Source organism: Crinia signifera, chromosome 6 (assembly GCF_055691185.1).
Source record: "Crinia signifera chromosome 6, ASM5569118v1, whole genome shotgun sequence".
In the NCBI taxonomy this organism is placed as follows: domain Eukaryota; kingdom Metazoa; phylum Chordata; class Amphibia; order Anura; family Myobatrachidae; genus Crinia; species Crinia signifera.
This window is the reverse complement of record NC_139222.1, coordinates 146075304-146091095: the sequence shown is the minus strand read 5'-3', so window position 1 is coordinate 146091095 and position 15792 is coordinate 146075304. Positions and strand designations below refer to the sequence as shown.

The window sequence follows — 15792 nt, the reverse complement described above, 5'->3', positions numbered from 1 at the left end:
TCTCTCACAGAGATGTTGGCACTCAAAGGGTTAAACAAGCTCCGTGTCTGCAATTTGGTTGTGGCACACCGGTCTATAATATAAATCAAGTTAGTAAGCTACCTTCAAAAATAAATATACATTGAAAAAAAAATTAAGAAAAGGTTAAATTATTTAGCAAATGTCTTTTTTTTTTTGTAGTGAAGGAAACAGTTGATTTTGACCCATAAAATAGTCCTATTTACAATTTACATTATTATGGTTTACAGTAAACCCCATTAGTGTACCTGCACATTTTACCACAACTGTAACTTTGCACAGAGCACATTCTTGTGTCCATTATACAAGAGAGACTCCTTTTTGTGGGCGTGCATGCAACACAGATTCCATTGCCTACTGGTTAGCATACAATAGATCAGAATGTAATGGCCTTCCCCTATAATTATAAACATGTACACACCATACAAATCTTTATCTATTCTCTTCCAAGAGTAGCAGTTTCTCTCCCGTGTTTAACCTCCACAACCTCCACCCATTAGGGCTCACCCAGTGTCAGAACTTGTGAGATAGAAAAATTATAAGTTCAAAACATGCCACACAGCAAGGGGTGGCAGCAGTGGGCTCCTTAGTCCTCAGGGGCCCTGGTGCAATGCACCTGCTGCACCAATGGTAGTTCTGCCTCTGGGCCTCCCACTGTTCTTTTATTTAATCTCAAACTACCCCACAAACATACTGTTCACACTTCCCCTGTTGTTCTGCCAGCTTCTCACATGGCTTTTAATTTAACTTCCAACTTCTGATACCCCTTTCCCACTGCAGCTCGGTAAATTGCCATTTTTTTAGCCTTTTAAAATGTGTAGAGCTGCAGTGTGAAAGCTCCAGGTTGCTTTACCCGTTTAACAAATACCGGTATTTGTTAAACGGGTAAAAAGCAGTGTTTTACCCGTTTTAAGAGCCGTTTTTTGGCAGTTTTTTAGTAGTAATAATAATAATAAAGGTTTAATAATATGTACACAACACATCCTGTGGGGCAAGAAAAGTTCATTTTTAATATGACAGCCCATGTTTACTATGGGTTTAAATGGGTTGCTTTGCATTTTGCACAATGTGAATGTGACAAAAACGGTATTTAAACAGCAATTTACTGCTGCAGTGAGAAAGGGTCTTTATGGCTCTTAACCGTTTAAAGACCCGTTTACAATACCGGGTCATTACCCGATTAGGCAGTGGGAAAGCAGAATAAGTTTTAAAGCATTTAGGTATCGCACGCATAAGGTAATGACACTGTAATATTTAAAGTATTAGTAAAGAAATAAATGATGAGAAAGAGAGAGAGAAAACTCTGCAAGTTAACAATGCAATATATGGTTCAACTAGTGCAGTGTGTACACTCTTTGCTAGCTCCCGCAGGTCGTTAACTACCCCCTGTCGCCTGTATTATATTATATTGTCAATGACTGCATGTTCAGGTGTAAGGGCAGGATGATGTCACTGAATGATATTGTTAATGATATTGTTCAATGTATGCACTACATTATTATGCACTACATTATTGTTCGCATGTCACCAATTCAGGTGAGCATCTTCAGAGCTACACTGGGGTCTCTATCTTGACCAGATCTATGTATGATCAGGTGTGGCATTTGAATCTTCTCCTTGAATTGTGGGGGGATGGGGCAAAACTGAGTTCCATCACCTATTATAGGAGATGGAACTAGTCCCACCTCCTCCTTGGTCCTGCATAGTAATTCCAACAGAAAAGCCTGCCCCACCACCCATGTCAATAGAGCGTGGGTCTTCAAACTGTGGCCCTCCAGATGTTGTGAAACTACAAATCCCAGCATACCTTGCCACAGTTTTAACACTCCCTTATAGCAAAACTGTGGCAAGGCATGCTGGGATTTGTAGTTTACAACATCTGGAGGGCCGCAGTTTGAAGACCCATGCAATAGAGGATGCAGGTGGCACTAGATGTCACTGTTTAGTTACAGCCAACTCCCTCATCGGGTTCTGCCAGCTCCAGGGTTCTCCTCCACCTGTGGCCTGCCCCTCTTGATAGTCACACACGCTGTGTCTGTTGGATAGCGTTTGGTCCCAACAGCTTTCTTTTCTGGCACAACATTTGTTATGTGAAGAAGAGACATCAGTAAGGGTTCCCCTAGGTTCTTCAATTTCCCCTTCTAGTCCAATCAAACACACTGATAGTCTACTTGTGACTAAGTTAATTCTAGTGTGTTTGACTGTGTTGCAGACCATTTACTGTATACTACAAGCTTAATTGGAATTGCGTCTGATAAGCTCTGTGTAATATGTTGGCACTATATACTGTAAATAAGGTTAATACTAATAATTTTAACAACAGTTTGGTGGCTAGTGTACTGAGCTCATTTTCCTATGGCAAGTGCGCAATGCAGATGGCAGTACAGAGATGATTCCCGGTACTAGTTTGTCCTTCTGGTATACGGTCATTAGATCGACACATATAAGGTCAACGTGCATTGGGTCAACCACTGAAAGTTGACATGGCTTAGGTCGACATATGAAATAGGTCGACACAAGCATTATGTCGACAATGGCGGTCGACAGTCAAAATGACGACATGTTTTTTTCATGACGACATGTGCGGACAGGCAGTATTTCATGCCCTAGCATCCACTAGGGCATGGAGGGAGAATAGAATAGTGTGCCGAGCATCGCAAGCGCGGTACCCTTTGACAGTGTGCATGTTGACACTCAGGCCCCAGAAAAGTACAAAACCCAGGTCTATCTTTTTGACTGTCGACCTAGTGCTTGTGTCAAGCTTAGGCATGTCAACCTATTTCATGTGTTGAACTAAGCCACTACAGCCTTCAGTGGTCAAACCAATGCATGTCGACCAAATATTGGCCGACTCAATGACCCATACCCAGTGTTCCCTCTAAGCTGTGCGCACGTGTGCGCGCGCGCACACACCTTGACGAGCGTGCGCACAGACATTACAACAGAGCGCACAAAGCAGCAGTGGTCCCTTTTTGCCATTGTGGCCTCAATTAATGTGTGTTTCACCCATTTACTACATTGTGTGAGGTGTCTTTGTCCAGACGCATGCAAATAAAAGTCAGTTTTCGCTGACTTTTATTGGGAAAGCAGGATAAATCATTATACGGTCGGCGACCATCTAATGATTTCTCCTGCCGCTTACAAGAAATATGTACTAGACTATGTTAGTAATTATGTTAATACGTGCATCACAGAAGATTGATGATGTCATATGGTTTTCCCATTTCCCATATAACATTTCTCTTTCCACAACAATTACTAAGTTTAACTGGATCTTCCATATCTCTTGCACGTATGCAATATGCCCTAAGCTCACCCTTATGTGTAGAATGGCATTTGGTTGACATACGAGAAAGATTCACCTAAATTGACTCATATTTTACGCAGTCTAAAATGACTAAATCGCTTGTATGTTTTCAAAGCTTTAGTAAATCGGAATCGGTACATCTGTCAGACCACACTTAGGTCTACAGTCATTAGGTCGACTGGCAGGAAGGTCGACCTGACTTAAGGTCGACATGGGCCAAGGTCGACATGACTTAAGGTCGAATTTGCATAAAAGTCGACATGAGGAAGGTTGACTGATCATAAGGTCGACATGGTTTTTTTGTAGGTCAAGGGGGGTGATCTGTTGCACAAGACTGGGAGTTTTGATATTATTTCATAGGGAAAGGCCCCCTCTTTCATCAATAGTTGGATGTGGTTATACACATTGAATATTGTTATAGGGGTGTGCTACCACGGACAAAGGAGTATAGACTTGAGCAGAGAGGAGAGTTGTCATATGGTGGTGCACCATTTATAATAACGAGACATAAAATATACCTTTTAATATTTATTGGTTTAAAATCTGCGAAATATAACGAACAACAAATAACATAAACACAAGTGGATACAGTGTGGGTTAAAATGGCCTGTGCGCGTTCTACAATCAGTTTACCTTGTTAATTAATAATTATTTGACACAAATTATATTCCCTCTTTTGGGATTATCCCGTTTTTAGGGGAGGAAAGTGTCTATTCAAGATGGAGGCTGTGGACTGTATATAAGGTCCTGTGGCTCAAACTGTAGGTCCTCTAATACACCCAACTCTGTGTCATTTGACACACCGAACTCTGTATCATTATACAGGTAACCAGCTAGGTTATGTGGATATCTTATGGTGTGGACGGAGTAGGTATATATGCAATTGGGTACTTGTCTGCAGGACCAATCAGCACCACAGGTAGCTTCTATCGTTCACTCAGGTAGCACTATGGCTAGATGCCTAACTGGTGCTACCGGTGTACAGTGTACAAGTGTGCTGATATAAAAGTACTGTATAAGCGCTATAACGGTGTCGTCGCTATCGCTATCCACAGACTCTCCCTGTCAGGGACGAGTTATTGTGGTGCTGGTTAGCGTGCACCCGTTAATGCTCTAAGCGTCGCTGGTATGAGATACAGCGGTTGGCTCTGTATCATAAATCAGGCTCATACATTAATTCAGCTAATACAAGTCCTGCAGCTCAAACTGTAAATCATCTAGTACACCAAACTCTGTGTCATTTGACACACCAAACTCTGTATCATTCTACAGGTAACCAGCTAGGGTATGCGGATATCTTATGGTGTGGACGGAGTGGGTATATATACAATTAGGTACTTGTCTGCAGGACCAATCAGCACCGCAGGTAGCTTGTATCGTTCACTCAGGTAGCAATAAGGCTATATGCCTCACTGGTGCTACCGGTGTACAGTGTACAAGTGTGCTGATATCAGAGTATTTGTATAAGCGCTATAACGGTGCCGTCGCTGCCGCTATCCACAGACTCTCCCTGTCAGGGACGAGTACTTGTGGTGCCGGTTAGCGTGCACCTGTTGATGCTCTAGGCACATACTTTTTGTACTGCTTTCGGATTGCATCGCACACCGTGCAATGAGATCTAGCTCATAACGTATGCAATTCTCGCAGCGTGTATGGGCACCTTTAGTGCCTGCAACATTTTGCGGACACAGCACTGAGATGGTGTATGCATACATGTACATGCACCCGAGATCCTCCATAGGATCGCATGTTGCATACGCTCACACAATCGGGCTGCAGCTTGTTGCAATGGCAATGTGAAAGGGCGCACAATTTATGGTTTGCAGGGGGGCCCCGGACACCCTAGCACCGGCCCTGTCCCCACCCTATCCCTATCGCTGGGTGCCAGCAGCTACAGTCTGCCAGGTGGACAGGCAGCCACGGTGCTTTCATTGTGGCGGCTGTCGCCGTGAGAATAAACCCCCTTGGCAACAAGCATGTAATACCTCATAGTAACAAGCATGAAACTCTTGGCAACCAGCATGTAATCCCCTGTGGTAACAAGAATGGAACCCTTTTGGCATCGGGCATGAAGCCCCTGGCATTGTGAAATAAACTCCTAGCAATGAGCATGTGGGTAAGTGGCACTTATGTGGCATATTATGTAATGGGCATCACGGTGTGTGCCATAATGTATAATGGGCATTAAGGTGTGTGGCATCATGTATAATGGGCATTGCGGTGTGTTGCGTCATATGTAATGGGCATTCCGTTGTGTGGTATAATGTGTAATGGAAATTATGGTGTGTTGCGTCATGTGTAATGGGCATTACAGTGTGTGGTATAATATGTAATGGGTATTACGGTGTGTGGCATCATATGTAATGGGTATTACAGTGTGTGGCATCATGTGCATCAGGTATTATGGTATGTGGCATTCATGGCCACACCTCTATTGTGATGAAGCCATGCCTCTAACTTTGTGTGACCCCGCCCCTTTAACGCGGCCACACCACTTTTCTGGAGCACACGTGCTGAACAACATTCTTAGCTTTTCCATACCCCCACTTTAAAATTTCCACTTCGACCACTGCACATAACTGAACCTAAGAATCACACAAACACAATGCACTTAATTTTATATTTAGTTATTTTTGGGCCTAGGAGTGCCGGGGGAAAAAAAAATCTGATCTGCTACGGCAGTGGTTCCCAAACCTGGTCCTCAATTACCCCCAACAGTGCACGTTTTTTAGGTCACCCAGCAGGTGCACTCATTATTCAGATTTTGTTATTTTATTTATTTTAAAAGATTCACAGGTGGAGCTTATTAGTCACTTGTGATTCTGTGGGGAGACCTGCAAAATGTGCACTATTGGGGTACTTGAGGAACAGGGTTGGGAACCACTGTGCTAGGGGTCTGTGATTAAAAAAAGAATGGGAACCCCTGAAGTAGACAACACAGCTGCAAGAAATCAATAGAACTTGGGGTGACTGTATACAGTAGACATGAATTTGGGATGATGCTTGTAATGAGTTTGTGGTATTATGTATTCTATTTAATTAGATGTTGATACCAAGCTTCAAATTACACCTGTACAGAAGTAAGCAATCATATATAGGGAAAATGCTTTGGTGAGTGGAACATGACCTGAACAGCCAATGGGATTGCACCATGTAATAAACCCATTGGTACAAGAATAGGGCATAACTGCCAGGACTCCAGGCCCCTAGTATCCAGACAGAAAGGGGGCCTAGAACTAGAGTTTGTCAAGTCTAATGTGTCTTAAGCAAAGTTCAGATTTCCTTTGAAGCAATGTATAGATAGAACTGCAGCTCAGACACTGGAGGTCTCCCCAGGCATGCCAGGGATTTAGAGAAGGGGAAATATTGGCCCTGCCTATTTTGTCGGTCCTGAGCCCTGAACTTGATCAACCGCTGTTGGGGTAATTAGCAACCGTACTTTAAACAGGGAGATTTTCTATGCAGCTTCTGAATCAGTGTGGGAATTACAAATACAACACTTTTAAACTTAAAGTAACCTAGCCAGTAACACTGTTACTGTATATCATTGGTCTACAATATTATTTTCTTTTTAGAAATTCTTTTTAGAAATTCATAATGAAGAATCCTGGAATATGCCAACAGAACTAACCCCAGAAAGAAATAGGGATTGATCAACACATATTAAAAGGACAAAGACCAGAGCTGGTGGGTTTCTGAAATGGAGGGACTTGTACGGCTCTCCAGGATTTAGCTGATAATTCAGAAGAAGCAGTGGGTGTTTGTGCATGCCAAAGGCGCACCTGCTCTGGGGAAAGAGGCCATGACTGCACAAAATAGCATGGCCACACAAGGGACGTGACAGCGAGAGAGTGTTGCCTTGGAGAAGCAGAGGGTTAATGGAGAGAGTGGGTGATGTGATAGTGATGCAGGCAGGGGCGTAGCTAAGGGTTCATGGGCCCTGGTGCGAAAGGTCAGCTTGGGGCCCCCCTACATACAACAAAATTAAAATCTCGGTCTCGGTCCAAGAAAATAAAAGCTGACAAGCCTGACAGGACTGGAGTCAGTGCTGTTGTGGAACTACACGTCCCAGCATGCCCTGCCACAGATTTTAGATAATGGATTTCTAAAACTGTGACAGGGCATGCTGGGACGTGTAGTTCCACTGTAACAGTGGAACTACACATCCCAGCAGTTTAAGCAATTTTTCACATAATCTCAAAAGCCTGAGTGACAGGACTCACTGTAGTCCGATACAGGGCGCCGGGCGGTCCTGCTACTGAGTCCTGGCAGCCTACACGTGCTGTGTGATGGCGCGGAAGCGGTGGGAGAGGGAGGGGGAGGTTGGAGCCCGCGTGCGTCGTGCTGACGTCACGCGGCAAGGGGTCCCCTTCCTATTGGCTGCCTGCGGCTGGGGACGGGACACAGTGGCCGTATCTGAGCTGTGATTGGCTGCAGCGGCGGAGCAATCATCCTGATCATCCCTTTAGTATTTAACCCCTTTAGGGTAGAACACTTTGGTATCTGCAGTGCATTACACAACACACACTAGTTTGTTAAAGTGGACAAAAATAACAAAAACTCCCGTAGAAGCACACTGCTGGGTGGCAATGTAAGCAGCACTTGCAGCCTATATAATAACCCAGAGTGGTCGTCCCAATGAGCCCACTGTGTCAATGCCGAGCAGAAAGAAGCCGGCATATGCCGGTGGGGGATACACAGAGCTACGGGCATCACGCAGCGCCCATAGAGCCGGTAACACAGGGAAAGTACCCGTATGAGGTGAGTAACAGAACCCGGTGCCGCAGTGCCCCCTTACTACTGCCCGCCTGCCGGGCACCTACCGGCTTCAGCCTTCTGTTCGTTATCAGAGTCGCCATCGCTGCCGAACAGCCCCTCCAACATGTCCATAACCGGGCCGCGCTACTACTGCCGCAAAGCAAGGCTGACGTCGTGAGAGCGGAAGTAGAGTAACAGTAAACTGCTCTTGCCACGACACTGACGAAACTGCCGGCCAGCGGATCGTGGAGCTGCCAATGCTGGGAATGGTCATCAGATCTGCTCGCCTCTCTCTAGACACCCGTAAAGCAGCACTGGGAACGGGATGCGTCCTGTTCGCTTCCCTCTTCCAGGACAGTGGCGGGGGTTGGGCCCCCCTGGCTCAGGGGCCCAGTCGCATCTGCGACCGCTGCGACCCCTGTAGCTACGCCACTGGATGCAGGTGAGAGGCAAGGTGTGAGGCAGTGGGTTAGGGGAGAGAGATATTGGTAGTTAGAGAGGCAATGGGTGGTGCTAGGGAATGGGTGATGGGGCGGGCAGTGGGAGGGGAAGCGGTCATCTATTAGAATGAACTTAGGTCTACAGTCATTAGGTCGACCCCACTAGGTCGACTGGCAGGAAGGTCAACCTGACTTAAGGTCGACATGGGCCAAGGTTGACATGACTTAAGGTCGAATTTGCATAAAGGTCGACATGAGGAAGGTCGACTGGTCATAAGGTCGACATAGGTTTTTCACTGTATTTTGAGCCGACATGTGCCGACAGGCGGTATTTCATGCCCTACCATCCACTAGGGTGTGGAGGAGGTTATTAAAGCTGTGGCGAGCGAAGCGAGCCACCGTGCCCGAAGCATTGCGAGCGATGCGAGGGTCCGATTCTCATTGCCAACTGTGTCCATGTCGACATTCGGGTAAAAAAACTGTGAAAAACCCATGTCGACCTTATGACCAGTCGACCTTCCTCATGTTGACCTTTATGCAAATTCAACCTTAAGTCATGTCGACCTTAAGTCAGGTCGACCTTCCTGCCAGTCGACCTAGTGGGGTCGACCTAATGACTGCAGACCTAAGTGTGGTCTGACAGATGTACCGATTCCAGTAAATCTAGCCCTATGAGGTTTTTGTTGTCATTGTCCGTGAACCTTGCTAGCATAATGCAGGAATTGGAATTAAGGACCAGTTTGCACCTGTTTCTTTAGGGATGTGAACATATGCTTTACACCCAAATACAGAGATTATTGACTCTTATAGACTGGCCATACACCTATAGATTTTTTTGTCCAATCTGGCTGGTTGGATCAAAAACCTGGTAATATCTGAATGACTGTTTTTGCTAGTTTTCCAGAATTTCAAAACAAATGGTCAACTGTCCCTTGCTACCATACGTTACCAGATTTTTGTTCTAACCAGCCAGAGTGAGCGATAAATCTTTAGGTGTATGGCCAGCTTTATCTTCTTCTTGGACCCCATATATAACAGGGATCCAGTACTGAATCCCGGCGTTCAGAATCCCGACGCCGGAATCCCGACAGCCGAAATGCCGACAAGGGGGGGACGTGGATCGCCCCCCCTTGCGGGCTCGCTGCGCTCGCCACGCAGCGGGCCCGGTGCCTCGCTACGCTCGGCACACTAATTTATTCTCCCTCCAGGGGTGTCGGTATTTCGGCGGTCGGGATTCTGAACGCCGGCATCCCTATAACAGTATTATGAGTTTGACTGCCTCAATAGGGCATGCTTCTCTTTAGTTACACTGCAATAAGGACTGCCTCTACCCAGAATCTCTTGCCTAGACCCACATCACATCACATCACATATTCTTGTTTACTCTTTGACTCATTTCTGGTGCGTAGGCAATTGCCAGTTGGTGTCTGATGCTACTGTTATTTACAAAGGTAGCTACATCTCTGTTTTCAAATTATCCACCGTTCTCAGACAATATGATCAATTTCTGGCCTGTTTTGGTTTCCACCCACATCAGTCTTGGCTAAGTTTTCCTTATGCCTCCCACGGAATCGGTACATCTGTCAGACCACACTTAGGTCTACAGTCATTAGGTCGACTGGCAGGAAGGTCGACCTGACTTAAGGTCGACATGGGCCAAGGTCGACATGACTTAAGGTCGAATTTGCATAAAGGTCGACGTGAGGAAGGTCGACTGGTCATAAGGTCGACATGGGTTTTTCACTGTTTTTTGGCCCGAATGTCGACACAGTCGACATGGACACAGTTGGCAATGAGAATCGGACGCTCGCAATGCTTCGGGCACGGTGGCTCGCTTCGCTCGCCACAGCTTTAATAAACTCCTCCACGCCCTAGTGGATGGTAGGGCATGAAATACCACCTGTCGGCTCAAAAAACAGTGAAAACCCCATGTCGACCTTATGACCAGTCGACCTTCCTCATGTCGACCTTTATGCAAATTCAACCTTAAGTCATGTCGACCTTGGCCCATGTCGACCTTAAGTCAGGTCGACCTTCCTGCCAGTCGACCTAATGACTGTAGACCTAAGTTCATTCTAATAGATGACCGCTTCCCCGGGGTCAGGGTGCATAATATGCCTTGAGTAGTGTAGATGGGATCCCGATAATTTTTTTTTCTCCCCTCCCTGCAGCAGAGATGAAGGAGATTCCGCAGCCATTCACTGCAGCACACAGGAGACTGACACCCGGCAATAGCGAAAGGTGGGGAGATGACAGGCTGGGCCGGCGGTCAGGGTGCATTGTGCCCCCCGCTGTAACTTATTTATTTAAGCTCTGTCACGGACGCCCACCCACCCACCCACCCACCGAGAGAATGGCAGCGAGGTGACATTCAGGTGACAGCTTGCAGAGAGTGTAGAGCAGTGAACTGCCCGTGCCCGGCAGTCTTCAGAGTGGGTTGCGGTTATTTAAAATCTAGCGCAGGAAGAATGTCAGCCAAACAGTGGTCTTGCAACCTGGCACGAGATTTCAAATAGCCGCAACCCGCTGAAGACTGACGGGTACGGGCAGTTCACCGCTATGCACTCTCTGCTCTGAAGACAGCCGGGCAGCATGGGCAGTTCACTGCTCTCTGCCATTCTCTTGGTGGGTGAGCGGGCGGGCGGCCGCAACGGAGCTTAAATAAATAAATAAATGACAGCGGGTGGCACAATGCACCCTGACCCCCGGCCCAGCCTGTCATCTCCCCACCTTTCCCTATCGCCGGGTGACAGCAGCTACACAGTCTCCTGTGTGCTGCAGTGAATGGCCGTGGAATCTCCAGCTCTGCTGCAGAGAGGGAAGAAAAAAAAAGTTCAGTGCTGGGTGCCGGTATGTCATACCATTGTACAGTGCCCACTTCAAGCACTGGTTATGTGGTGAAGAGGACAGGATTTGCTTCTGTTTCAACACCAATTTTATAATTGGCAGCCACAAGCACTTGTTTGTCCATAAGTAATTGAACAAAAATAATTTTAATTGGTCCTGGACCACCAACCCATGTAACCCCTGCAAGTGTCCTGAGGCACCCCAGGGAGACAATGCACACAGTTTGGGAACCACTGGTCTACTCTAAAGGTGCATACACACTGGAAGCTTTTGCAAAGATGAAAAATTTGCTAAGCTGAAAAAAGCGCTCAGTGCATACACACTGACTAAGAGATTTTTGCCCTTCCAAGCAATTTTCACCGGGGTGGACAGCTTTCCATAATGGTACGCTATGGAAATCCATCCACCTGCCGCAGATCTGCTGTTAATACCAGCAGATGGGTGGCATCTGCCAGAAATTATGTGGGAGTGCGCGTCAAAACTCGCCTCTTTTCACAGCTCCGTACACACTGGGCGGCTTTAGAGCTGCAATCAGCTCAAAATCGCCCAGTGTGCATGGGCCTTTAAATTTTGGTTGATAGATTGTAAGCTTGCAGCAGGGCTCTCCTACCTCCAAGTCTGTCTGCCTGTTGTTACCCAGTATGTTTTATCACTGTCTACTATTGTAAAGCGCAACAGAATCTGCTGTGCTATATAAGAAACTGTGGTACTTGTTTCCTAGCACGGTGCCCATCGCATACCATACTTAGTGGTGTGCGATGTGAAGCGATATTCATGTTAAATTAACAGGAGTGCTTGTACAATGAAATATCGCATAGCATTGCATGCCAGCAAATGGCATGCAATGCGATTTTTAATTGTACAAGCACAGTGATGGGTGCTTACAATGTTAAATGCACCCCCATTGCCAACACCAACCCGAAGCGTGGCGAGCGCAGCAAGCCCGCGAGGGGCGGTGGTACGTGTCCTCCGACCTTTTATTCCTCCACGTCGGCGTGGAGTTGATTTTACATAGTGTGGCGAGCGGATGTGGAATAAGAGCCCGAAGCGTGGCGAGCGGATGCAGAATAAGAGCCCGAAACGGGGCGAGCGGACGCGGAAAACATGTAAAGTAATCCGTGTCCGCTCGCCACACTTCGGGCTTGCCATACTATCTAAAATCAACTCCACGCCGACGTGGATAGTGGGGGTATGAAAAGGAGGACGCGTACTGCCGCCGCTCGCCACACTTCGCGTTGGCGTTGATAGTGGGGGTGGTGTTGCCAATGGGAGTGCATTTAACATTGAAAGCACCACAATTAAAAAACGCATGCCGCTCAAAAAAATCTAAAGATTGGGCGCCATGCTAGGAAACAAGTACTGAAACTGTAAATAAATAGATCTATAAATAGCAGCTAGTCTATGGAAGAGAAAATAAAACAAATGAAAATGAAGAAAGTGTTCATACTTGCTTTTCCTCTTTATTTTAGGGGGAGTTTGTACATATTGGAGACCAGAAAGTGACAGAAGATGATTTGAGAAAAGAGATACAAAAATACAAGGTAGGAGTTTGTTTTTTGCTTTGTCTGCTACAGAAGCTGCACATACGCAGTGAAGTATTGTTTGGGTTCTCAGTTCCTGTTCGCTCTTTTGTTTAAACCTTTTTTTTTTCCCTCTTGTGAATGTTCGCCTGTTACTGACTACGCCTAGTAGTTGTTTGTTTATATTCAAGGTATGTCCTCAGTGTTACATTGTAAGTTTATGCAGTACACACCCTGCTTTCACATACAGTAGGTATTGTATGGAACTTACAGTAGCTACTGTTCTAAAAAGCCCATATAAACAAATGTTGGTACTTGTTTCCTAGCACGGCCACACCGATTCTAATCGGGGGCATCGCAGGTAAAAAAATCTAATCGGTCGCATCGGTGCTAAAAAATCGCATGCGATGGTCTCGACGCGATGCCCCCGATTTCCCATAGGGAACAATGTTAAATGCCTCAATTTACCCAAATGAACAGGGAACAATGTTAAATCGTCCAGAAACCCCTAAAAACACACCAGAACAGTGAAATGGCCCCCCAAAATTAGTTAACGCCACCCCACGATCAACGTGAACCCGAAGCGTGGCGAGCGGCGGCGGTACGCGTCCTCCGACCTTTTCATACCCCCACTATCCACGTCGGCGTGGAGTTGAGAATAGAATAGTGTGGCGAGCGGACGCGGATACCTTCACAGGTATCCGCGTCCCCTCGCGGGCTTCACAGGTATCCGTGGCGACGCGTTTACCTGTGAAGCCCGCGAGGGGACGCGTTTACCTGTGAAGGTATCCGCTGCGCTCGCCACACTATTCTATTCTCAACTCCACGCCGACGTGGATAGTGGGGGTATGAAAAGGTCGGAGGACGCGTACCGCTGCGCTTGCCACGCTTCGGGTTCACGTTGATCGTGGGGTGGCGTTAACTAATTTTGGGGGGCCATTTCACTGTTCAGGGGTGTTTTGGGGGGTTTCTGGACCATTTAACATTGTTCCCTGTTGATTTGGGTAAATTGAGCCATTTAACATTGTTCCCTATGGGAAATCGGGGGCATCGCGTCGGGACCATTTAATGTTTAACATTGTTCCCTATGGGAAATCGGGGGCATCGCGTCGGGACCATTTAATGCTTATTTAGCCGTATGCGACGCGACCGACGCGATTTTTTAACTTTTCAATGCATTTCAATGGGAAATCGGGTCCATCGCGTCGGGGGCCATCGCATACCACTATTAAGGGCACAAGATCAATGCGATTGTGGCCATGCTAGGAAACAAGTACCCAAATGTTTTATTATTAATGTTTGTATTTCTATAGGATTGCAGTATAGTTGTAAAAGTTATGTTTTAATAATTATTAATAAAAGCATTGATATAAAAAAAAAATTACATTTAGTTTTGCTTTAAAGAAAAACAGGTAGGCATAATGATTTTTCACATGTCAATTTAGCTTCATTAAACATTTAATAGGTTAATTTTATAGATCTTTGTGGAGGTCAATGGGTTAAACATGAGTCTTCAAACTGTGGCCCTCCAGATGTTGTGGAACTACATGTCCCAGCATGCCCTGACAGTTTTGGCATGCTCTTATAGGAAAAAATGTGGCAATGCATGTTGGAACATGTAGTTTCACAACATCTGGAGGGCCACAGTTTGAAGACCCATGGGTCACTGGCGTAACTATAGCACCGCAGCCCCCGCCACCGCATGGGGGCGCCGGGGGCTGCGGTGCTATAGTTACACCTCCCCCCAATCCCCCGCAGGCTTACCTATTTTGCTGGTTCCGGCGGCTCCGTTCTTCTGCTGAGGACCACCACAAAATGGCCTTCCCCATATAGCACACAGTTCTCTGAAACTGTCTGCTGTATGGGGGCGGCCATTTTGTGGTGGTCCTCCGCAGAACGAAGCCGCCGGGACCAGCGCGAAAGGTAAGGCTGCGGGGGATTGGGGGGGGGGGGGTTGAATGGGCGGCTGGGGGGCACCCAAAACGTAGCTACGCCGCTGCCATGGGTTAAAAGCATGTATCTACAACATTACTGTATGTAACATTCTGGTAGAACATCATCAATCTGTTGAAGTAATTCAAATTAGAATGTGTAGATGTAAGAAGGGTTATTATGGGAGAGAATCGGTATGGGCACTGTTGTGAGCGCTGATACGGCTTCTCCCCGATGTATGAAGGTGCAGATGTGAGTCAAATGACAGGGACACTAGGACTATATTGGCGCTGCTATCTACAAGATTGCCTCAACATATCAGCATGCTATGTATGAATGGTCCGTAGCATTGACTGTACTCAGTTACATCTATCGATTTCCACAATGCCCATACACCACAGCAGGTACAGTGCAGATGCACTGGGGGGAGGTCTGGTAGCAATTATTGAATGGGGGTTGAAATTTTACTCCCCCACTTCAGCATCCGAGAGGATAATGCATCTTAACGCTATGGCTTACTGCTTCGCCTCGGTAAGGAGGCTAATCTGGTACCGTTATTGAAGGTATTCTACATTTACCCCAATGTCTTGTCTGGGTACTGGACGGGGTCCCGACAGGCATTCACCCAACTGTCAAAACACCGACAGCCGGGTTCCCGACGGCCATTTTCCCTCGTGGGGGTCCATGACCCCCATAGAGGGAGAATAGAATAGGTGGCTCGCTTAGCAAGCCACCGTGTCCGCAGCGTGGCGAGCTCGCAAGGGGCTTTGTTGCGCTCGCCCTGCTGTCTGGGTCCGGCCAGTCGGGATAATGACTGTCGGGATCCCGACTGTTGGACCCCTATACCACACCCGTCTTGTCTCCTCAATGATTTCTACTTCTTTGCTGTATTAATATTAAGCGACCAATACCTATGTATATGGGATTGGTCACTAAATATAAATACAGCAAATGTAATAATTTAGGTATT

The 15792-nt window shown here is 46.6% G+C and overlaps 1 protein-coding gene across 1 annotated transcript in view; it reads left to right on the top strand.

Annotated features, from left to right (window-relative positions):
- The window catches only part of IFI35 (interferon induced protein 35), a 77623-nt gene that overhangs the window by 28981 nt on the left and 32850 nt on the right, over window positions 1-15792 (top strand). The window contains exon 4 of the mRNA XM_083147551.1: window positions 12840-12911. Within this exon, the coding sequence (XP_083003677.1) occupies window positions 12840-12911 (72 nt within the window). The remainder of the gene's footprint in view (window positions 1-12839; window positions 12912-15792) is intronic.